A 24,085-nucleotide genomic window follows, 5' to 3' on the forward strand; every position below is an offset into this window, starting at 1 on the left:
CTTTGCTATCAGCCTCTGCTCGGCCACTTTTTGTTGTCACCTGTCCCGAGGTCCACCTTGGAAGATGGTCACCTGAAGGTCTGAGGTCAAATGTCCCGCACTGCTGAAGTGTTCTCTGTCTGGGAGGGAACACATTGCTGTGTGGTGTCCATTCATCCATCGCCATAGTCTCTGCTTGGTCTCGCCAAAGTAGCATGCCTCAGGGCATCCACGAACCTGAGTAAATCAGTGACTCAGGTACTCATGCGACTCAGCCAACGTGATCTACCTCATGCGCTGCAGGCAAGCATGCCCTGAGGCATGGTACATTGGCGAGATGAAGCAGAGGCTACAGTCACGGATGAATGGACACCGCACAACAATCAACAGACAGGAATGTTCCCTCCTTCAGCGGTCTGGGGCTTTCGATCTCGGACCTTTGGGTGACTATCCTCTAAGGCGGACTTTGGGACCGGCAGCAACACAAAGTGGCCAAGCAAAGGCCGATAGCCAAGTTCGGTACCCATGGGGATGGCCTCAACCGGGACCTTGAGTTCATGTCACACTACAGGTGACTCCTCTGACACACACTGACGCACGCACACACGCACACACATTCATATGTTCACACATATACTTCCACACTCTCTCATGCACCCTCTCACAGACTTATACCCCTTTACATTCTCACTCACACACACACACACTCATAACCAAACTCCACATAAAACCAGATGCGCACACATATAAATTTGTGGAGTTAATTTGTACGTGCAGAATTAAGTTTTTATTTTGCTCAAACATTGCATGAATCCATGTAAGATTCTGTAAATCCGTTTTTTAAAATTAGAATCAATCTGACCATTGTAGCACAGACAGTCTCACACTGGGCACCTCACACCTTCAATGCATTATCTGGGCTAACATGACACTAATTGTTAAAGATCACTTGAGAATGTAACTTTTAAAAAAGCTTTGCGATTTACACATGAAAGAACCGAAACCAACATGTTCATTCTAAAAGATGGGAGACTTAACAAACAATCCAGGTTGTTTTCAATATATAATTTCAGTTACATCACACTGTAAGATTTTGCTATAATTCTGTGTCTTATGATCTTATACTCCACAACCCCCACCTGATGAAGGAGCAGCGGTCCAAAAGTTAGTACTTCCAAATAAACCTGTTGGATAATAATCTGGTGTTGTATAATTTTTAAATTTTTTACACCCCAGTCCAACACCAGCATCTCCAAATCATTTCTTTGAAACATAATCCTTTCATTCAATGAATGAATCAAGTGAACCTTATCAGAATTGCTTCGAAAGCTCTATCGTAAGACAACCAAAACTGTTCACAGTAGTCTAGATGCAGTCAAATTCTCCATACAGTTGCGTAAAACTTCCTGCTTATGTGTCCCATTCCCCTTACAACAAATGACAAAATTCAATTTTTCTACCTGATCGTAGAATCATAGAATCCCTACAGTGTGGAAACAGGCCGTGGCCAACAAGTCCACACTGACCCTCCGAAGAGTAACTCACCCAGACCCATTCCCCTACCACTCTATATTTTACCCCTGACAAATGCAATTAACCTACACATCCCCAAACATGATGGGCAATTTAGCGTGGCCAATTTATCTAACCTGCATATCTATGGATTGTGGGACTAAACCGGAGCACCCAGAGGAAACCCACACAGACACGGGGAGAATGTGAAAACTCCACACAGTCGCTTAAGGCTGGAATCAAACCCAGATTCCTGACTCTGTGAGGCAGCAGTGCTAATCACTGACTCATCGTGCCGCCCTATGATTTGTTGTTTGTGCTAACTTCATAACATTCTAACTTTATGACATACTAACTTTACATCAGCACAGCACAGAACATGCCCTTTGGCCCACCATGCCTGTGTTGACCTTGACACTATTCTAAACTAATCCCATCTGCCTGCACACGGTTCATATTCCTCTATTCTCCGCCTGTACATGTGCCCGTCTAAACTACTTTCAAACTTTGCTATCATATCTGCTTCTACCACCTCCCCTGCCAGCTCATTCCCAACACCTGTGTGACAAACGTTCCTTGCACATTCCCTTTAAACATACCTCCTCGAACCATAAACTTTTTGTCCCCTAATTTTTGACATTTCCACCCTGGGAAAGAGACTCCAGCTATACAGCCTATGCATATCTTTCAAAACTCTTGATCAAGATAGATAAAGACAGAGCAGTAGATGATATCAACATGGACTTTACCAAGGCCTTCAACAAGATTCTACATGGATGAATAGCTAATAAGGTTAGATCACATGGGATCCAGGGAGAGCTAGCAAATTGGATTTAAAATCGGCTTGACCACAGGAGACACAGGGTGGTTATAGAGGGCTGTTGTTCATACTGGAGGCTGTGACCAGCAGTGTGCTACAAGGATCGGTACTGGGTCCAACATTGTTTGTCATTTATAGAAATTATTTGGATCGGAATATAGGAGACATGGTTAGCGGATGACACCAAAATTGGTGGTATAGTGGACAGTGAAGAAGAGTACCTAAGAGTACAAATGAGGTCTTGATCAATTTGGCCAATGGGCCAAGAAATGGCTAATGGAGTTTAATTCAGATACATACGAGGTTTGCATTTTGACAAGTCTAAACCAGGACAGGACTTACATAGTTAATGGTAGGGCCTTAGGAAGTGTTACTGAACTGAGAAACAGTGATGCAGGTACACAGTTCCTTGACAGTGGCATCACGGGTGGACAGGTGAAGGTGGTGTTTGGCTCACTTTCCTTCATCAGAGTACTGAGCACAGGAGTTGGGACTCATGTTACAGCAACATAAAAGACATTGGTAAGGCCACATTTGGAGTACAGCGTACAATTCTGATCACGCTACTATAGGGAGGAATATTATTAAACTGGAAAGGGTGCAAAACAAGATTTACAAGGAGACTATCAATACTAGATAGATAGGTGAGCTAATTTTAATAACTGACTGATCTTTATCAACTTAGTATGAAACTGAATTATGTTACAATTGCTATTTTCTAAATGCTCTACCACATCCTGAAAGGAGGAGATTGCTGAGCCCTTGACAGAGATCTTTGTATTAGCTTGAGTCACAGGCGATTTCCCAGAAGACTGAAGAACAGCCAGTGATCAATCTTTATTTAAAAAGGGCATAAGGAATAATCCAGGAAATCATAGACTAGTGAGCCTACCATCAGTGGTAAGGAAATTATTGGAGAAGATTCTTTGGGACGGGATTTACTTGCATTTATAGAAAAATAGACATATTAGAGATAGTCAGCAAGTCTTTATGCAGGAGAGGTTTTGTCTCACGAACATGATTGACCAAGTGAAGAAGCTGATTGATGTGGGCTGGACAGTGATGTTGTCTACATGGACTTTACTAAAGCATTTGACAAGGTACTGATGGTAGGCTGGTCCAGAAAATCAAATCACGAAGAATCCATGTCAAGCTGGAAAGTTGGATACAAAATTGGTTTGGTGATAGAGGGTAGTTGCTGAGGGGTGCTTTTCTCACTGGACATCTGTGACCAGTGGTGTTCTGCAAGATCAGTGCTGTTGTTTGTTATGTATATAACTTGATTTGAATGAAAATGTCAGTTGCCTGATTAATCAAGTTTGCAGATGACATGAAAATTGGTAGTTGTGGATAGTGAGTAAGGATATCAAAGGATGAAGCAGAATCAGCTGGAAAGTTGGGGGAAAAAGGACAGGTGGAGTTTAATTTGGGCAAATGTGGGTTGATGCATTTTGAATGAGGCAAGTATACAGTTAATGTCAAGGTCATTAGGAGCACCGACGTACAGAGGGATCCTCGGATCCAAGTCCATAGCTCCCAGAAAGTGGCAACACAAATGGACAGGGGAGAAGGGCATGCTTACATTCATAAATCACAACATTGAGTAAAAAAGTGGGCAAATCATGTTGACTTTAGTCAGATCACATTTGGAGTGTTGTGCACAGTTCCGGGTGCCAGACGATAGAAACGACATGGAGGCTTTGGAGAGGGTGCAAAAGAGGTTTACCAGGACATTACCTGGATTGGAGTGTATTAGCCATGAGGAGGGCTTGGGTAAATTTGGATTATTGTTGCTCGAGTGTCAGAGGTTGGGGGCTCACCTAATAGAAGTAGATAGTAACCCAGCACAGAAAGCAGACCCTTTGACCTAACTCGTCCATGCTGACCAGATATACTAAGTTAATCTAGCCCCATTTGCCAGGATGGCCTCTATCCCTCTAAACACTTCCTATTCATATATCCATCTAGATTCTAAATGTTGTACCAGCCCTCCACCACTACTTCTGGCAGCTCATTTCATACACGCACCATCCTCTGGCAAAAATGTTTCCCCATCGCTCCCTTTTAAATTTTTTTTCCCCTCTCACTTTAAATCTATGCCCTCTAGTTTTGGACTGCCCTGGCCTGGGAAAAAGATCTTGGTTATTCCCCACTTCCATGCCTCTCATGATTTTATAAACCTCTTAAAGTCACCCCTCAATCTGTGATGCTCCAGGGAAAATAGCCTCAGCCTATTCAGCTTCTCCTGAAAGCTCAAACCCTGGCAACATGCTTACAAATCTTTTTGGAACCTTTTCAAGCTTCACAATGTCTTCCCTATAGCAAGGAGACCAGAATTGGATGCAGTATTCCAAAAGTGGCCTAACCAACATCCTGTATAGTAGCAGCATGACCTCCCAACTCCCATACTCAATGCTCTGACCAATAAAGGAAAGCATATCAAACACCTTCTTCACTATCCTGTCTACCTGCAACTCCACTTTCAAGGAACTGTGAACCTGCACTCCAAGGTCTCTTTGTTCAGCAACGCTCCTCAGGATCTTATCATTAAGTATATAAGTCCTGCCCTGATTTGCCTTTATCTAATCACATTTATCTAAATCAAACTCCATCTGCCACTCCTTGACTCATCTGATCAAGGTCCTGTTATACTCTGACATAACCTTCTTTGCTGTCCGCTACACCGACAATTTTGGTGTCATCCGCAAATTTGCTAACCAACGCTCCTATATTCACATCCAAACCATTTATATAAATGACAAAAAGCAGCAGACCCAATACCGATCCCTGCAGCACACCGTTGGTCACAGGCCTCCAGTCCGAAAAGCAACCTCCACCCGCCACCACCCTGTCTCCTACCTTCTGGCTAATTTTGTATCCAAATGGCCAGTTCTCCCTGTATTCCATGTGATCTAACCTTACTAACCAGTCTACAATGCGGAACCTTATCAAACACCTTACTGAAGTCCATATAGACAACGTCTACTGCTCAGCTATCATCCCTCTTCGTCACTTCTTCAAAAACTTAATTTAGTTAGTGAGACATGATTTCCCACACACAAAAGCAGTTCTTGCCTTTCCAAACACATGCAAAATCTTTCCCTCAGAATCCCCTCCAACAACTTACCCACCACAGATGGCAGGCTCACGGTTTTTAGTTCCCTGGCTTTGCCTTACCACGTTTCTTAAATAATGACACTAAATTAGCCAACCTCCAGATGCCTCACCTGTGGCAATTGATGATACAAATATCTCAGCAATGGGTCCAGCAATCACTCCCCTAGCTTCCCACAAAATTCAAGGGTACATCTGATCAGGTCCCGGGGACTTGTCCACCTTAAATGAACTTTATGATGTCCAGCACCACCTCCTCTGTAATATGGACACTTTTCAAGATATCACTACTTATTTCCCCAAGTTCTCTCGCTTCCATAACCTTCTAGACTGTAAACACTGACAAAATACTCATTTAGTATCTCCTCCCATCTCCTACGGTTCAACATATAGGCAGCCTTACTGATCTTTACAGGGCCCCAATTCTCTCCCAAGTTACTCTTTTGTCCTTAATGTATTTGTAAAAACCATTTTGATTCTCTTTAACTCTATTTGCCAAAGCTATCTCATGACCCTTCTTTGCCCCCCTGATTTCCCTCACAAGTCTGCTCCTACTGCCTTTATACTCTTCTAGGGATTCATTTGATCCCTGCTGTCTATACCTGACATTTGCTTCCTTCATTTTCTTGACCAGAACCCCTCTAGTCATCCAGCACTCCCTACATCTACCAGCCTTGCCCTTCACCCTAACAGGAACATACTATTCCTGACTCTCGCTATCTAATTTTTGAAGGCTTCCAACTTGCCAACCATACCTTTACCTGCAAACATCTACCCCCAATCTACTTTTAAAAGTTCTTACCGAATACCGTCAAAATTGGCCTTCCTCCAATTTAGAACTTCAATGTTTAGATCTGGTCTATTCTGTTCCATAACTATTTTAAAACTAACAGAATTATGATCATTGACTCCAAAGTGCTCCACCACTGACACCTCAGTCACTTGCCCAGCCTTATTTCCAAGTTTTGCTCCTTTTCTACATTCACATACTCAATAAGAAAATTTTCTTGTGCACACTTAACAATTCCTCTCCATCCAAGCACTTAACACTATGGCAGTTCCAGTCTCTGTCTGGAAAGCTAAAATCCCCTACTATTACCACCCTATTATTCTTACTGATAACTGGGGTCTTTGTACAATTTTGCTTGTCATTTTCCCACGGATGATTGGGGTCTATAGTACAATCCCAATGAGGTGATCATCCCTTTCTTATTTCTCATTTCCACCCAAATAATTTCCACGGACGTAGTCCCTGCAACATGCTCCGAGTATTGCCATAATCTTATCCCTAATCAAAAACATTGCTCACCCTCCTCAATTGGCTCCCTTTTTATCCTTCCTATACCACCCTACCTTGGAACATTAAACTGTTTAGTCCTGTCTATCCCTGAGCCATGTCTCTGTCTTAGCTATGATACCCCAATCCCATGTTCCCAACCATGCCTTGAGCTCTGTGCCTTAACTGTCAGGCCTCTTGCACTGAAATAAATGCAGTTTAATTTATCAGTCTTCTCTCATTCTCTGCTCTGCTCCTGCCTGCCTTGACTATTTGACTTCCTCCTTTTCCCAACTGCACCAGCCTCTCACTGATCCCTTTTCTCACTCTCTCTCTCTGGATAGACATCCTTGACCCCTGGCATCCAGGAGGCAACACACCATTCTGATTTCTTGAGGCCAGCAAGAGAAATACCTGTCTGCTTCTCTGACTAGAGTGCGCCCTATCACAATTAATCTCTTGGAATCTCTTGGTATCCGTCGTTACAGTACAGCCAGTCTCAGAAATTTGGCTGTCAGTGCCACATTCCCTTGAGAGTTCAGCGTCACTTACATGTCCCAAAACAGCATATTTGTTTAAGATCAGGTATTGCCACAGGAGACTCCTGCACTATCTGCCTACCCTGAAGGGCTTATGCCCTAAACGCTGATTCTCCTGCTCCTCAGATGCTGCCTGGCCTGCTGTGTTTTTCCAGCACCACATTTTTCAACTCTGGTCTCCAGTATCTGCAGTCCTCACTTTTTCCTACCTGCCTATCCCCCTACCTTTTCCAGAGGTAACCCATCAACCATCTTTGCACCTTAATCTACAGACCCATAAAATAGCACTGCTTAAAAACATTGCTTACTCTTACTGCTCTAAAAAACATTGTTATAGGGTAACTTGGTACGTATGTTTTATATTTTCAAAAAACGGGTTAATCCAGAGACAGATCTCAATAACATAGATACACTCACTATTATTGATTTACAAACAAACATTGTGATTAGACTTAATAAGCCATTTAGCTGTTCCCCTGTGAGAGGAGCTCCTGATAAGGAGGTCTCCAAAGTCAGCTCTGACTTTTGCTGCTTTATTGTTCTTACACCTAACTCAGATGTCCAGAGATACTTGAAACTAACAGCGGAGGCTGTAGGCTGTGTAGGTTCATTGATCATGTAGTACTCCCTCTCCCTTTGTTTTAAAATATCTTGTTTTGATCTTTTTCCAAAGTTCCAATAAAAATGCAACAGCTTATAAAACAAAGAGGAAATCAGCTTCAACACTTAAAACAAGGGAGCTGCTCATACAGCCCCAATTTTCTCCTGTCAGATTACCCAGGTTCGCAACATAGTACATACAAAAAGCTAAAGGGGAAAAAAATGCATGAACGTTTCACATTTCACAACAATGTGTTTTCAAACTTTGTTCAATTCAACTATTTCTAACAATTCATAGCCCCAAGTCTATTCCACACATTGCACTGAAATGTTACTTAATTGAAACTCAACAAAGGAGTGGTGCCCGGTCCACTACTTTTCATCATTTTATATAAAATGATTTGATGTGAACATAGGAGGCATAGTAGGTTTGCAGACGAAACCAATATTGGAGGTGTAGTGGACACAAAGGAGGTTATCTCAAAGTACAAACGGATCATGATTAGATGGGCCAATGGACTGAGGAGTGGCAGGTGGAGTTTAATTTAGATAAATGTGAGGTGCTGCATTTTGGAAAACTAAATCAGAGCAGAACTTATACAATTAATGGTAAGGTCCTGGGGAATGTTGCTGAACGAATAGACCTTGGAGTGAAGGTTCACAGTTCCTTGAAAGTGGAGTTGCAGCTAGATAGGATAGTGAAGGCGGCATTTGGTATGCTTTCCTTTATTGGTCAGAGCATTGAGTACAGGAGTTGAGAGGTCATGTTGTGGCTGTATAGGACATTGGTTAGACTACTTTTGGAATATTGCATGCAATTCTGGTCTCCTTCCTATTGGAAGAATTGTGTGAAACTTGAAAGGGTTCAGACAAGATTTACAAGGATGTTCCCAGGGCTGGAGGATTTGAGCTATAAGGAAAGGCTGAATACACTGGGCTGTTTTACATGCAGGTTGAAGAGTGATCTTATAGAGATTTATAAAATCATGAGGAGCATAGATAGGGTAAATTGACAAGGTCTTTTCCATGGGGTGGGGGTGGTGAGGGGAGGTCCCAGAATTAGAAAGCATGGGTTTAGGGTGAGAGGGGAAAGATATGAAAGGGACCTAAGGGGCAACGTTTTCAAATGGGACTAGATTAAGTTAGGATAACTGGTCGGCATGGACAAGTTGGATCAAAGGGTCTGTTTCCGTGCTGTATATCTTTGTGACTATGAATCACCACAAAACAGAAAGTAGAGTGAATTGCAATTCACTAAGTTAGGTTGGTACACGTGCTGGAGAAAGGGTGGGGGTAGAAGGAAGAAGAAAATAATACAAAGAAAAAACAGTTGAGCAGAGCAAGGAAGGGGTAAATGTCAGACTACGATAACGAATAACTGCTAATGGGGACTGTTAGTGCTGATAAATGATTGGATGTGGTAGCAGATCATGTGATAAGGCCTGATGCATGCGGTTTGGGGTAAGAATGTGGGTGGTGGTGCTCAGGCCCTAAAATTATTGAATTCAATGTTGATTCCAGAAGGTTGCAGGGTTCCCAAGCAGAAAATGAGTGTTATTCTTCCAGCTTGCACTGAACTTTGCTGGATCACTATAGCAAGGCCAAGATAGAGATTTTGGCCAGGGAACACAGTAGTGTATTGAAATGGCAGGCAACAGGAAGTTCAGTGTCACTTTTGCAGATAGAAAGTAAGTGTTCTGAAATTCACCCAGTTTGTGCTTCATCTCTCCAGCATTGAGGAGGCCATTGTGAGCAGCAAGTACAGCAGATTACATTGAGTAAAGAGTATGTGTATCACTGCTTCACCTGAAAGGTAGGTCTGGGGCCTTGGATAATGTGGAGGGAGGAAGTAAACAGGCAGGTGTTACACCTTCTGCAATTACAATGGGATGGTGTCATGGGGGTGTGGAGAGATGTTGGGAATGGACCAAGGTGTCTTGGAGGGAGCGTCCACATGCAAGGCTGACAAGGGAGAGACAGCCTTTCACAGAGACCATTCTCTCTGGGGCAGCTTGGTCCCCATTAGCAGCTATTCATTCTCCCAGGCTGACCCTTACCAATTCCTTTGTCTGGCCAACTGTTTTGCTCTCGCTGGGCTCTATTGCCACTTCTAATTTCCTCATTCCCCTCTCCCCCAGCGCCAGCATATAAACCAGCAGTTCTGAAGAAAGGTCACTAAACCAGAACCATTCACTCTGCCTTTCATTTAGATGCTGCCAGACTTGTTGCGTTTTTTCAGCAATTTCTGTTCTTGTTTTAGAATTTCCTTAACTTTATACAAACTTTTATGGCACAGTGAGGCAATTCTCACAGCACATTGGCTGAAAACCATTGCCCTGTTTAAACAAAATGCTGTTTTTTTTATTCTTCCTGCTAAAATAGACAAGTTCACCCAAGTTATAAATTCCATCTGTCAATTTTTTTCTACTCACACACTTGATTTATATCCCTTTGCAAAATTCACTATCTCCTCTTGACAATTTAACTTCATGCCTACCTTGGTGTCATTAGCAAATTCAACTGACATGCACTCAAAGCTCTCACCCAAATCATTTATATAGATTTTGAACAGTTGTGGCCCCAGGACTGATCCTGTGGTACCCACAAGGTAAAGTTAGTTTGCCAAACTAATAAATTAGTTAAGTTCATTTCTCTTTCACAAAGCCATGCTGGTGCTGCCTGTTCCAATATGATTTCTCTCAGTACTTTGTTTTGATCTCCTTCATAGTTAATTCTAAAATCAAAAGTAAAATTTGGTAAACTGACTTAAAGTTTTATGCTTCCTTTATTGAATAACATTTACTATTTCCCAACTGCTTGGATCCTCCCACAATCGAAGGAATTTTAAACAATAGAATCCAGGTGTCTATTACCCACACTGCCAATTTTCTTTTGAGCTGGGGATGTAGTCCATGTTATCTTGGGGAGTGGCCCCTCAGCCTTTAAATCCAACAGTCTTCCTTGCACTTTTTTTGATTGTTTTAAAGTTCATCCCTCCCTTTCACCTCTTGATTTTCAATTATCGCTAAGACGTTTCAAAGTCTTTTACTGTGAAGGCACACAAAATACCTGCTCAAAGCTTATACCATGTCTTCATTTTCTATTATCAATTGCCTAGATTCTCACTCCAGATGATCAGTACTCGATTTCAATACTCTTCCTATCCAAATACTCAGAAAAAGTACAATTCAAATGCAGTTGTAAGACACTCACCTGACAAGAGTCTTGTCAGACCTAGCCGCGGGCCTGCAACAAACAGAGAACAACTTAAAATAGTTAAGTAGCATCTGTAGACATGACTGCACGTTTACCAAGACTGAAGGCCAGCTAATAGTTTCAGCTGCTCCAGTTGGGTTCTCACCCCTAAAAGTTCATTACATCTTGCTCAAAGCAGCCAGTGTATTCCAGACCTAGTGGAGCCTACCCTTTAAATCAACAATGTAGGGGTTCAAGATCAGAAAATCCCCTCGCACGAAGCACTGCTAATATATTTCTATTAGTTCATGGGATATAGGCATTAGTGTTAGGTCAGCATTTATTGTCCATCCCTAATTGCCCTCAAGGAATGTTGTCTTAAAGGACTGCAGTCCTTGGGGCGTAGACATACACAGCACTATTAATGAAGGCATTCAATCCTTGTTATTCAAATAACAGCATTGGTGACTACTCAGGTGGAACTGCTGGGTTAATGTCATACTTACAAAAAAAGGCAGGAAAGCATTGGATGACCAACAGTAGAGACTGGTAGGCATGGGCAAATTGTGCAGGAATCCCTGTGGCCACTCCCCTCTCAAACAGATAATGTTGGATAATTTTGGGAGGATTGGTCTCTTAGGGAAAGCAGCAACAGACAAGTTTGTGGCACCAAAATTGACTCTGTAGCACTACAAGGGAGGAAAACAACTTGGAGAGCTTTAATGAGAGCTGATGTAAGGGGGACTGACAGGCAGTTCTGTGGCCACAGCTGAGACTCTTGAATGGTATGTTGCCTCTCTGGTGCCAAGGGTCAGGGATGTCACACAGAATGTAGGATATTCCGAAGGCAAAGAGTGAACAGCCAGCAGTTGAGACATATGTCGGTACCAACATGGGCTTACAAAAAAAGATCCTGCAAGAGGAATTGAGTGAGTTAGGTTGTAGATTAAAGAGTAAGACTACTAAAGTTGTAATCTAAGAATCTAAGGAAGGCTACTAAGGTTGTTATCTCAGAATTACCTCCAGTGCCACACTCTAGTGACTACAGGATTATGAAGAAAGGTCAAAAGAATGTGCAAATAAAGGAATGATATAGGAGGGAGGGCTTTGGATTTTGGATCATGGGATAGCTTCTGAGGTAGGTAGGACCTGTACAAGCTGGATGGGTTACACCTGAACCAAAATGGATCCAATATCCTTTCTGGGAGAATTTCTTGTGCTATTCGTGAAGTCTTAAAATAATTTGTCATGGCAATGGAAATATCAAAGAAAGGGCCATTACAGATCACTAGGCTTGCTGGGAGATTATATTTGGTCAACTTAAAACTAAAGCTTATTTCAGCAACTAATATCAAATAAGCTGTCAGCAGGTGTAACTACGTTTTGCAATATCTTGCAACAACAAAGGCCACCCTCTATGAGGGTGAGATACTGGCATCAGACACTGAAATATAGCCAAGGCGACAAAGGAAGGTTAGTCACCATCAAAAGACATTACAAAATTAAAACAAATGTTAATTCCATTACATTGAATGAGATAAGAACAACAATATTAAGGAAACAGTTGAAAGGTGGTGAACTCTGTATTATGACGCAATCACATTCAAGAAGAACATTACACATAGTCATATAGAACTTGTTTACGTGAGTGTATAAAAATGCTACTGTACTGACGATCATTGGAGTTGCTGGCCTAGCCTTTGTCAACATAGAACATAGAAGAATACAGCGCAGTACAGGCCCTTTGGCCCTCGATGTTGCGCCGATCCAAGCCCACCTAACCTATACTAACCCACTATCCTCCATATACCTATCCAATGCCCGCTTAAATGCCCATAAAGAGGGAGAGTCCACCACTGCTACTGGCAAGGCATTCCATGAACTGACGACTCGCTGAGTGAAGAACCTACCCCAACTTCAGTCCTATATCTACCCCCCCCACCTTAATTTATAGCTATGCCCTCTTGTAATACCCGACTCCATACGCGGAAAAAGGTTCACACTGTCAACCCTATCTAACCCCCTAATCATCTTGTACACCTCAATCAAGTCACCCCTAAACCTTCCTTTCTCTAATGAAAACAGCCCCAAGTGTCTCAATCTTTCCTCATACGATCTTCCTTCCATACCAGGCAACATCCTGGTAAACCTCCTCTGCACCCGTTCCAGTGCCTCCACATCCTTCCTATAGTATGGCAACCAAAACTGCACACAATATTCCAGATGCGGCCGCACCAGAGTCTTATACAACTGAAAAGGTTCTCACTGTCAACCCTATCTAACCCCCTAATCATCTTGTACACCTCAATCAAGTCACCCCTAAACCTTCTTTTCTCTAATGAAAACAGCCCCAAGTGTCTCAGTCTTTCCTCATACGATCTTCCTTCCATACCAGGCAACATCCTGGTAAACCTCCTCTGCACCCGTTCCAGTGCCTCCACATCCTTCCTATAGTATGGCGACCAAAACTGCACACAATATTCCAGATGCGGCCGCACCAGAGTCTTATACAAGGTACTCTTCCCCTTTTATACAAGTAAAATAAAAGAAGCTGCAATCTGATGGTCCCATAAACTGTAAGTATGTGTGTGTGTTAGGAGTAAAACCTGGAGTCAAGATTTCGACAGTAATCTTTAGAGGTTTCACCAAGATCGCTTACTATTTGTCAGTGAGGAAAAGGACACAAAGCACCACAACTTCCATTGTATACAAGTAAAACAAAAAAAAACTGCAATCCAATGGTCCCATATTCTGTACTGTGTGTGTTAGGAGTTGAACTCGGAGTCGAGATTTTGAAGTGGGGATGGGGCATGGAGTAGAAGTAACGTTGGGGGCAAGGTCTAGTCAGACATAGAATCAATACTCTGACAGTTCAGCATGCGGAGAAGACATGGGCAGAAGAAGGCATGTAGGAGGCCCAGCAAGCTAAATTATATTTATTTTAAGCCAAAGAACTTGTAAGGGTCTTCAAGTAAGGCCATTTGGGTAGAGCTTGGAAATGAAAAAAGTGACAATCACTTTTCTAGTATTATACCAATGGCTTCCCAACAGTCAGAAAGAGATAGTGGAGCAGATATGTAGGCAAACCATTAGAGTGGTGAGAATAATAGGGTTGTAATCATATAGGATTTTAACTTTGCTAACATTAATTGGGATCACCACAGTGTGGGAGAATCAGATGCAGTGGAATTTTTAAGTGCAGCCAGGACAGCTTTTTGTGTCAGAATTTAGATAGTCCAACTAGAGATGAGCAGTGCTAACCTCATCCCAGGGAATAAGGTCGATCAAGTAGCTAAAGTGTCAGTGGGCGAACATTTTGAGGATAGCAACCATAACTCTAAGTTTCAAACACTTATGGGAAGTAAAGGAGTTAAATGTTAAAATTAGGGTGAAGCCAATTTCAATATCAATAGACAGGATCTGGCATACCTAGACTGGGTGCTATGTCCTGATGTAGGGCTTTTGCCCGAAATGTTGATTTTCCTGCTCCTCAGATAGTGCCTGACCGGCTGTGTTTTTCCAGTACCACACTCTTGATGCTACATGCAGGTAAGTCTACATTTAAAAAATGGAAGTTTTTTTTAAAAAAAGTATTCAGGGTCAGCATCTTCCTCTAAGAGTGGTGGGGAAGGGCAGCAAGTCTGTGTATAAAAAGAAGGAATCATGTTTGTTGGAGAAAAGTCGAATTACAGAGAGGAAAAACATGGATCTAGTGAAATTGACAAATCTGGTTTATTTCACATGATATAGCCGGGAAGAGAAATTGAATAGGACTGGTGCAGAACAGACACTACTCAGTGAAGCCAAAAGTGCTTCTCCAAGAGCTAGAGATACAGACTGTTTTTTATAGGGTTACAGTAGTGTTGTGTGAATTACACAATAATATGAATTGAATTGCACTCAATGGAAAACATGGCAGTAGTAGCAGTCAGGTAATAACTGCATTAGGAGGTTCTGTTCCTCTGCGAGAGTATGTCCAGTGTCCTGGCATTAAAGGGTTTACAGAGTTGTGTGCATTCTTGGCAGAGAGCAGATGCCACTCAGTATTGTTTGTGGGGTTTTGGTACCTGTGGAGACTGGGGGTGCCCCAGGGGCTGCAGGAGCAGTGTTGCTATTGTAAGGTAGGAAGTCGGTTATCAGATTACCTTAAGGAGTGTATTCCTCCTGCCTGGAAGCTGTTTAGGACGTCTTGCTTTGCTGCTTACTGCCTGAGGTAGTTGTGGTCAGGTTGAGGTATTATGGGTATACTCTGTTAGGCTAAGAGCAGCCATGTTTCCTGTGAACAAGTAGTGGGCAGGCAGAGTGTTTTATTTTTCTCCCACAATGTTAGAAACAGAACATTAAAAATAGGGGAAGTCCTTCAGGGGTATACAGCACATTGGATTTGCTTAAAAATAAATTAGGAGGGGAAAGATGGGCCATGAAACATCTTTGGCATATATGATCAAGGAAATCCAATAGGCATTTTATTGTAAGCAAGAGGATTACCAGGGCAAGAGTGGGGTCTATTAGAGACCAAAGGAGCAATCTGTGCATGGAGCCACAGGGTTTGGGTGAGGTCTGAAGTGAATGTTTCTTATCAACAGTCACAAAGGAGAAAAACATTGTAGCTGGAGATTTCAGTCGGGATGGTGAAGCTTACAGCATGTTAAGATTAATGAGGAGGTGGTAATAGATGTTTTGTAAGGCATAAAGCCTGATGCGATGTATCCAAAGCAGCTATGGGAGGAGATTGCAATGGTTCTGGTGGATAAAATACTTCATTGGCCACAGGTGAAGTGCGAGATGACAGGAAGATAGCTAATGTGGCTCTTTTGTTCAAGAAGGGTGGTAAAAATATGCCAGGTAAATAGAGACCACCTATTCAGATGTCAGGGGATGGGGAAATGATTGGAAAATATTCTGAGGGATAGGATGAATTAACACTTACAAAAAGCAAGGATTTATGATGGATAGTCATCACTGATTTGTTGGAGGGAGATCCTGTCTAACTAACATAATTAAGTTTTTGAAAAGGTGACTAAATATATTTATGAGGGTAGTACTGTTAATGTGGTTTATATAGATTTGAATAAGGCCTTTGACAAGGTCCCACATGGAAAGTTAGTTCAAAAGATAAGATCCCATGGGATCCACTGCAAGTTGCCAAACTGGATCCAAAATTGGCTTGCAAATAGGGGCAAAGAGTGATTAGATTAGATTACTTATAGTGTGGAAACAGGCCCTTCGGCCCAACAAGTCCACACCACCCCGCCGAAGCGCAACCCACCCATACCCCTACATTTACCCCTTACCTAACACTACGGGCAATTTAGCATGTGCAGGTCAGGTGAATTGGCCATCTTTGGACTGTGGGAGGAAACCGGAGCACCGGGAGGAAACCCACGCAGACACGGGGGGAACGTGCAAACTCCACACAGTCAGTCGCCTGAGGCGGGAATTGAACCCGGGTCTCTGGCGCTGTGAGGCAGCAGTGCTAACCACTGTGCCACCGTGCCACCCATGTGCTGGTGGAGGGCTGTTTTTGTAATTGGAAGCCTGTGACCAGAGCTGTGCCATAGGGATTGGTGTTGGGATCAGTGTTGTTTGTTATGTACACTGACAACCTGGACATGAATGTAAAAGATATAACTAAAAAGTTTGCAGATTATACAAAAATTGGTGTTGCTGATACAGAGAAGGATGATCTCATCGTAGAATCATAGAATCCCTACAGTGTGGAGACAGGCCATTTGGTCTAACAAGTCCACACTGATCCTCTGAAGAGTAACTGACCCAGACCCATTCCCCAACCCTATTACTCTACATTTACCCCTGACTCATGCACCTAACCTACACATTCCTGAACACTATAGGCAATTTAAAATGGCCAATTCACCTAACCTGTACATCTCTGGACTGTGGGAGGAAACTGGAGCATCCAAAGGAAACTCACACAGACACAGGGAGAACGTACAAACTCCGCACAAAGAGTTGCCCAGGTCGCTGGCACTGTGAGGCAGCAGTGCTAACCACTGAGCCACCATGCCACCACCCCCTCACCAAGTGCAAACCACCGACCCCCATGCCATCTCAGGTACCTTGGGAGTTGTGAGAGACAAGACTGCCCAAGTCCATAGATCCCTAAAGGAGTCAGCACAGTTAGAGTGTGTGGTGAAGGAAGCATAACAAATACTGCCTTCATTAGTCGGGATGTAGAACAAAGGAGCAGGGAAATCTTGACATACTGTCAATAAGCATTTTTTAAAAATTCACTCGGATGTGGGCATCGCTGGCTAGGCTAGCATTTATTGCACTTGAAGCTGGTGAGGTGAGCTATCTACTTGAACCGCTAGTGTGCATGTGCTGTATTGACACACAATGCCTTTGGGGGGGGGGGGGGGGGGGGGGGGGGGGGGGGGGGGGGGGGCAAGTCCAGGATTTTGACGCAGCAACAGTGAAGGAAAGGTGATATATTTCCAAGTCAGGATGGTAAGTGGCTCGAACAGGAATTGGCAGGTGGTGTTTCTATGTATCTATATTTTATTAGAATCCCTACAACGTGGAAGCAGGCCATTCAGCTGCATCAAAACCACACTACTCAGACCCACACCCCCAACTCTATCTCTGTAACTGTGCATGTCCAATGGCTAATCCACCTAGCCTGCACATCCCTTGAGACTGGGCAATTTACCTCGACCAATCCACTCAGCCTGCACATTTTTGGACTGCGGGAGAAAATCCACACAGACAGGGGGAGAATGTGCAAACTCCACACAGACAGAGGGTGGAATCAAATCTGGGTGCCTGGCACTGAGGCAGCAGTGCTAACCACTGAGGCATGGTGCAGCCCAATCTGTTGCCCTGTCCTTCTGGATGGAAGTGGTCTTGGGTTTGTAAGGGACTGTCTACAGATCTTTGTGAATTGACAGGGGGACAGAGATGGAGGGAGTGGATGCTTGTAGATGTAGTGCCAATCAAATGGGCTGCTTGTGAGAGTGGATAGCCTACAAACCCACCAACACTTTAAAACAGCAGCTAATGAACTTGAAAGACGCTGTACAGACAGCAAGCAAAACTAATGTCATCTATAAAATACCTTCCAAGAACTGTAACATACAACATTGGACAAACAGACAGAAAACTAGCCACCAGGATACATGAACATCAACTAGCCACAAAATGACACGACCCACTCTCACTAGTATTCCTACATACAGATGAGGAAAGACACCACTTCAACTGGGACAACACATCCATCCTAGGACAAGCCAAACAGAGATACACACAAGAATTCCTAGAAGCATGGCATTCCAATCGGAACTCTATCAACAAACACATTAACTTGGACCCCATTTACCACCCCGAGAAAAAGAACAGGAAATTACATCACCTGCCCAAGGAAACTCAAACATATAAATAGAAGTGGACTACACCACCAGTGCTTCATTCAGAGACTCCCTGAAAATGTTATCTAGTATGGTGATGAAAATCTGAAAACAAACCTCCCAGCTCACGAGCAAACCTACATCCAGAACCTCAACCTGAGCTACAACTTTTCTCAAAACTCGCTAGGTGCTAAACATTGCTCAATTAACTGTAAATGTCCCTGTGGCTGGGCCGAGGACTACTTGAGGAACTCCCAAAATGATGTCCTGCGACTAAGATGATTAACCTCCAACAATATAGCTACCTTTCTTTCTGCCTGACACTTACTGCAAGTCTTCAAATTATATATCTATTCTTGCACAGAATACAATCTTCAAGATGATTAAGACAGTGAAAAATTGAGATGGATTACAGATTTCAGGTGAATACTAAAAAAGTAAAAAAAAAACTAAAGTTAGAGATGATTCAATAAGACTGATAAAATATATGGCAAGGTGTGAAGTAGAACAGCAATGGGACCTGGCAATATTTAAGGAAGTATTTCAAATTGCAATGTATATTCTGATGAGGAAGACAGACCACCACAAGAATCCACCATCCATAGCTACGGAAGACAGACAGTATTAAATGGAAAAAAAAGGTGTACATTTGAAATGATGAGCAGCATGCCAGAAAATTGAGAAACCTTAAGAATTGACAAAAGGATTACAAAAATAAAAAGTAAAAATGAGAGTTCAAAAAAGCAAGCAACATCAAAACATAGCAAGTGCTTGCACAAGAATATTTTATGTAAACATTGGTCCCTTAAAGGTTGAGATTGGGAAATTAATGGGGAACTGCATAGACTTTGAACATTCATTTTTGAACTGTCATCACAATAGAAGACACAAAAAGCACTTCAAGAATAGCAGAAAATCAGGACACATCGGGAGAAAGTTGAAACAAACACTTTTACCAGAAAAATAAAACCAGAAATAAAGTAAAAGGATTTAAGGGCTCAAAAGTGCCCTGGACCTGAGAATCTGCATCCCCTGAAAGAAAGTGGCTACAGAGAAGCTGGATGAATTGATTTCAAATTCCCTTACTTCTGGTAGATGAATTGGAAAACTGAAAATGGGATTTGCCTGTTCAAGAAAGACAGAAAGCATGAAATGCCAGGCCAATTTGTTTTGCATTTATATTTAGGGGAATGGTGGAATCTATTCTGCAAGAGCTAGCAGAGGAATATTTTGAAAATCAGAGCATAAAATCACATAGACTCTGTATTGTTTTGAGAGGGAAATAGTGTTTTGACAAATGTATTACTGAATTCATAGTCATAGATTCTTTACAAGGCAGATGGAGGCCATTCCGGCCATAGAGTCTGCACTGAAGAGCAAACTCCACCCTACCTCCACATTTACCATGGCTAATTCACCAAGTTTGCACATTCCTGTACACTATGGGACAATGTAGCTTGGCCAATCCACTTAACAGCACAGAGGTGGAACGAGTGGAGTATGTCAAGCTCCTGGGAGTGGTCATCCACAATAAGCTTTCTTGGACTCTTCATGCGGATGCACTGGTCTCTTCTTCCTCAGGCAGCTGAGGAAATCTGGCATGACAGTCACTACCCTTGCCAACTTTTATAGGTGCACCATCGAGAGCATTTTGTCTGGATGGATCAGTACCTGGTATGGCAACCGCACCATTCAAGATCGAAGACAGTTACAGAGAGTGGCGAATGTGGCCCGGGCAATCACAAAGGCCAACTTCCCATCTACAGAATCCATCTACGAGGCCCGCTGTCAAGGAAAGACCGCCACCATTCTCAAAGATCCATCCCACCCTGGCAAATGCTTTTCTACAACCTCTACCACTGGGGAGAAGGTACAGAAGACTAAACACACACACCAGCCAGTTTTGAAACAGTTTCTACTCTACTGTTGTTAGGGCGGCACGGTGGCACAGTGGTTAGCACCCGGGTTCATTTCCCGCCTCAGGCGACTGACTGTGTGGAGTTTGCACGTTCTCCCAGTGTCTGCGTGGGTTTCCTCCGGGTGCTCCGGTTTCCTCCCATAGTCCAAAGATGTGCAGGTTAGGTGAATTGGCCATGCTAAATTGCCCGTACTGTTAGGTAAGGGGTAAATGTAGGGGCATGGGTGGGTTGCGCTTCAGCGGGTCGGTGTGGACTTGTTGGGCCGAAGGGCCTGTTTCCACACTGTAATGTAATGTAATCTAATCTAAATACTGAATGCACTCAAGATCTTAACATTCACCTGTATCTGTGTTTTTGTTTTTGCTGCTGTTTACCTATTATTTACTTATCTATGCTACTTAACTCTGTGATCTACCTGTATTGCTCACAAGACAAAGCTTTTCACTGTGCCTCGGTACATGTGACAATACATTCAATTCAAACCCACACAGACATGGGGTGAATGTGCCAACTCCACAGTCACCCAGGGCTGGAACTAAAATCACGTCCCTGGCGCTGAGGCAGCAATGCTAACCACTGAGCCATCATGCCGCCCATCTCCAGTTCTTTACAAATGCAATACGTAGGACTGATAATGGAATTGATATAGTATGCTTGGATTTTCAAGGCAGGTACCACAGAAAAGGTTATGACATTGAAGTTAGGGTCATTGAATATTTTTAAGGCCAAGATAGATAGATAGATGACAGAGAAAGGAGTCAAAGGGTATGGGGGCAGTCTGGAACATCAAGAACACAATTAAATCAACCACATCCTTACCAAAAGGCAGAGTAGACTCAAGGTGCCAAACGTCTAACTTCTAATTTGTAAGTTCATACGATTGTACAAAATAGTGTCAGGAAAGAGGGGTCACTTTCAGATCAAAAACCCTTGAGTTGTGAGTGCCATAGGAATTAGTGGTGCAGCCTCAACTATTTAAGATCTATATTAATGACTTGAAGGAACTAAGTGCATTGCAAATCCAATTTTGCAAAAGTAGGACAGGAAGCTCTGCAGAGAACACAGTTTACAAAAGCGGTACAGACAGGTTAAGCGAATGAGCAGGTGGAACATACCATGGAAAATATATTCAAGGCTGTGAGAGACAGATTTTTAAATCAGTAATGATCTTAAGTGTTATGAGAATAAGGCAGAAACTGAAGTTGAGTGTTGTCATAACACCACGATCTCATTCAATGGCAAAGCAGTCTTGATGGGCTAAATGGCCTATTTCTGCTCCTAAATGTTATAGTCCATGTCCATTTCACAGGAAGAACAGAAAAACAGAATATCATTAATACACTGGATGACCTCATACATAATAGTCAGTGAAGAAATCCTTGGCTGCTTGTGGAATAGTATTTTCCAATTTCATAACAGAGTCACTATAACTCCAAGAGTGTAATTCCTATGAAAATACTCTTAACCACGTCTTCCCAATCCTTGACCTTCAAATAACTTCAACAATTTCTCCAAATGCGATGGCATGATGGGTTAGTGGTCAGCACTGCTGCCTCACAGCATCAGGGACCCAGGCTCAATTCCACCCTCGGGCGATTGTCTGTGTAGAGTTTACACATTCTCCCCATCAGCGTGGGTTTCCTCCCACAGTCCAAAACTGTGCAAACTAGGTGGATGGGCCATGCTAACGTATCCATAGCATTGAGGGATGAGCAGGCTAGGTAAGTTAGCCATCGGAAAAGCACGATCACAGGGGGGGGGCCTGGCCTGGGTAGGAGAGCTGGTGTGGGCTGAATAGCCTGATCTTCACTGCCGGATGCAATCTCCACTCAAAAACTTCCTTGATACTTCATGCTAAGTACACTCTTCCTAAGTTATTATTCCACATCGTAGCCTCCGATTTGAATTCTGGACTCCAACCCCATCACTGCCAAGACTTTCCTGGTTAATATCATATTTTTATGTATCCTTATCTCAATCTACCTGTGTAACTTGTGTTTTCCTGAACGCAAATGGTTTTCCCATCACTCTAGACCAAAGCACAAACATTTTCCATTTAACCTTTTAACTTTTCTCCAATTGCCTTCTTGCATTATATATGTCCTCTATTGTCACCCTCCTCTCACTTCACTCTCAGGTACACTGCCCACCCAAATTCCTCCTCCAATCCCTCAGTATCCTGTGCTCTTACCATGTACCAAACCCAACCCTATTAGATAAGCCTACAGCTTTCCTCTGTGCCTTTTCTGGTATCTGCTGACGGGCTCAGGGGCATTGGTTCTGACTCATTAGCAATGCCAATCAGCCCAATCCAATCTTTATGTCCACTGGGGGTAAACTTCCCAATTTTCTTCCTGTTCAACCTCATTTTCCCACTGTTAACTCAAACTCTCACCATCTCTCTTCCTCTAGAACATTTATTCATTTGAGAACTAGGCCATTACCATTCATGAACTTACTGTGGATAACTGCAATAACATCACAGCTTTAATATCCAGGGGTATTCAGTATATAGGAAGGATAGACAAAAAGGAAGTGAAGTTGCATTGCTGATTAAAGAGGAAACTAATGCAGTAGTGAGAAAGGATCTTAGCTTCGACATGGAATCTGTATGGAGAGATCTAAGAAACATCAAGGGGCAAACATTAGTATATAACAGGCCTCAAACTATATGGGTGAAGTTGAGAATGGCATTAAACAGAAAATTAAAGATCCGTGCAATAAAGGGACAGAGTTATTAGATTTTTTATATTAGATTATTTACAGGGTGGAAACAGACCCTTCGGCCCAACAAGTCCACACTAACGCGCCAAAGCGCAACCCACCCAGATCCATTCCCCTACTTTTACCCCTTCACCTAACACTACGGGCAATTTAGCATAGCCAATTCACCTATACTGCATATTTTTGGACTGTGGGAAGAAACCGGAGCACCCGGAGGAAACCCACGCAGACGCAGGGAGAATGTGCAAACTCCACACAGTCAGTTGCCTGAGGCAGGAATCGAACCCGGGTCTCTGGCGCTGTGAGGCAGCAGTGCTAACCACTGTGCCACACTTTAATGTGCACAGATTGCCTTTTCATTGTCAAACTGAACAAACTTAGGAACAAAAGCGTAGAGGACGAATTTCTGGAGTGTATATGGGTTCATTTTCTGGACAGATGCATTGGGGAATCAACTAGAAAACTGGCCATTCTAGACTGGGTATTGTTTAATGAAAAGGAAAAACTGGCAATCTAGTTGTGCAAGGCTCCTTAGGGATAAGTGACCATAATGACAGAATTCCTCAACAAGATGGAAAGTGACATCAATGTCTTCAAGATGAAGGCCCTCCCTGATTTTAAATAGAGGAAACTATGATGGTAAAAGGAAGCTGTAAGCTGGCTATGATAGATTGGAGAAACATTAGTTAAAGGGAAACTGGAACGGTAATGGCAAACATTCAAAGAGGGCGTGAGTGAACTGAAATAATTGTTTATTCCTGACTGGCACAGAAGTAAAATTGGAAAGATGGCTAAACCATGACTTACAAGGGAAATTAGAGATAGCATACAATTGGGTAGAAAAAAATGCAGAGCTGAGAAGTAGTAGTAGTTTAGAATTCAGCAAAAGAGGACAAAGAGATAGGAGAGGTCTTGAATGAGTACTTGTCTTCAGTATTTACAAATGAGAGGGACCGTATTGTTGAAGAGGAGAGTGTGAAATGGACTGGTAAGCTAGAGGAGATACTTGTTAGGAAGGAAGATGTGTTGGGCATTTTGAA

The 24,085-nt window shown here is 42.8% G+C and overlaps 1 protein-coding gene across 3 annotated transcripts in view; it reads right to left on the reverse strand.

Annotated features, from left to right (window-relative positions):
* dgcr2 (DiGeorge syndrome critical region gene 2) overlaps positions 1 to 24,085 on the reverse strand; it is a 97,529-nt gene that overhangs the window by 60,931 nt on the left and 12,513 nt on the right. For all 3 annotated transcript variants that reach the window (XM_043716160.1, XM_043716158.1, XM_043716159.1), the window contains exon 2: positions 11,054 to 11,086. In XM_043716160.1, the coding sequence (XP_043572095.1) occupies positions 11,054 to 11,086 (33 nt within the window). The remainder of the gene's footprint in view (positions 1 to 11,053; positions 11,087 to 24,085) is intronic.

Source organism: Chiloscyllium plagiosum, chromosome 25 (genome assembly GCF_004010195.1).
Source record: "Chiloscyllium plagiosum isolate BGI_BamShark_2017 chromosome 25, ASM401019v2, whole genome shotgun sequence".
NCBI lineage: Eukaryota > Metazoa > Chordata > Chondrichthyes > Orectolobiformes > Hemiscylliidae > Chiloscyllium > Chiloscyllium plagiosum.